The following is a 698-nucleotide window of genomic DNA, read 5'->3' on the forward strand; positions in this document are numbered from 1 at the left end:
GCTGCTGTACTAAGCATGCAGCAACTGAAGCAAAGCGGTTGGTTGCTGGAGGATCCCACAAGGCAGATCTCAGTCAGTCAGATCAGTGCAGCAAAAGTAGGAGCTGGGCAAAGGTTAGCATTGACCCAGGAATTCACGGGGGTTCAGTACTTCAGTTACCACCACCACCACATGGGCAGCAATTAGCAAAGCTTAACAGCAAGGCTAAAAATAATCAAGAACCTAGGCAAACGTATTCTTTCTTTCTTTCTTTTTTCCTAATCATAATCAAGAACCTGAATGCTGAGATCGATGGTTTCATTCAGAACATTGCCAGTTTGAAGACAGGAACATCAAAATCCAGAGTATCTCTTATGGTGCCACAAGATAAAAATTCAGAGTTCAAATAAAAATTCAGAATTCAGAGTATACCTTGACAGAGCAGGGGCATACACTGCTGCTTGCGGCTGAGGAAGAGGCCGAGCCACTTGAGTCGCATATCGACGTCCTCCTTGGTGAGCTTGTCGACGTCGATCTACTCCATGGGCAGCTTGGTGAGCTGAGGCTGGTGTGGTACTTCTCCTTGAGCACCCAGTACCCGCCCTCCCGCTGCAGTGCTGCTCCACCCGCGGCTCCAGCTGGACGGCCGAGGCCGACGGCGAGGCGGCCGCCACCGACGGGGCGGAAACGCCATGGCCGCTGCTTGTGGGAAGGTTGCT

At 51.4% G+C, this 698-nt stretch overlaps 1 protein-coding gene across 2 annotated transcripts in view; it reads right to left on the reverse strand.

Annotated features, from left to right (window-relative positions):
- Positions 1 to 689, reverse strand: part of LOC119317467 — a 2,222-nt gene extending 1,533 nt beyond the window's left edge. For both annotated transcript variants that reach the window (XM_037591931.1, XM_037591930.1), the window contains exon 1: positions 412 to 689. In XM_037591931.1, coding sequence (XP_037447828.1) covers positions 412 to 478 — 67 coding nt within the window. In that variant the 5' untranslated portion in view covers positions 479 to 689. The remainder of the gene's footprint in view (positions 1 to 411) is intronic.
- Between the last annotated feature and the right edge of the window lie 9 nt (positions 690 to 698).

This window comes from Triticum dicoccoides, chromosome 6A (assembly GCF_002162155.2).
Source record: "Triticum dicoccoides isolate Atlit2015 ecotype Zavitan chromosome 6A, WEW_v2.0, whole genome shotgun sequence".
Classification (NCBI taxonomy): Eukaryota; Viridiplantae; Streptophyta; class Magnoliopsida; order Poales; family Poaceae; genus Triticum; species Triticum dicoccoides.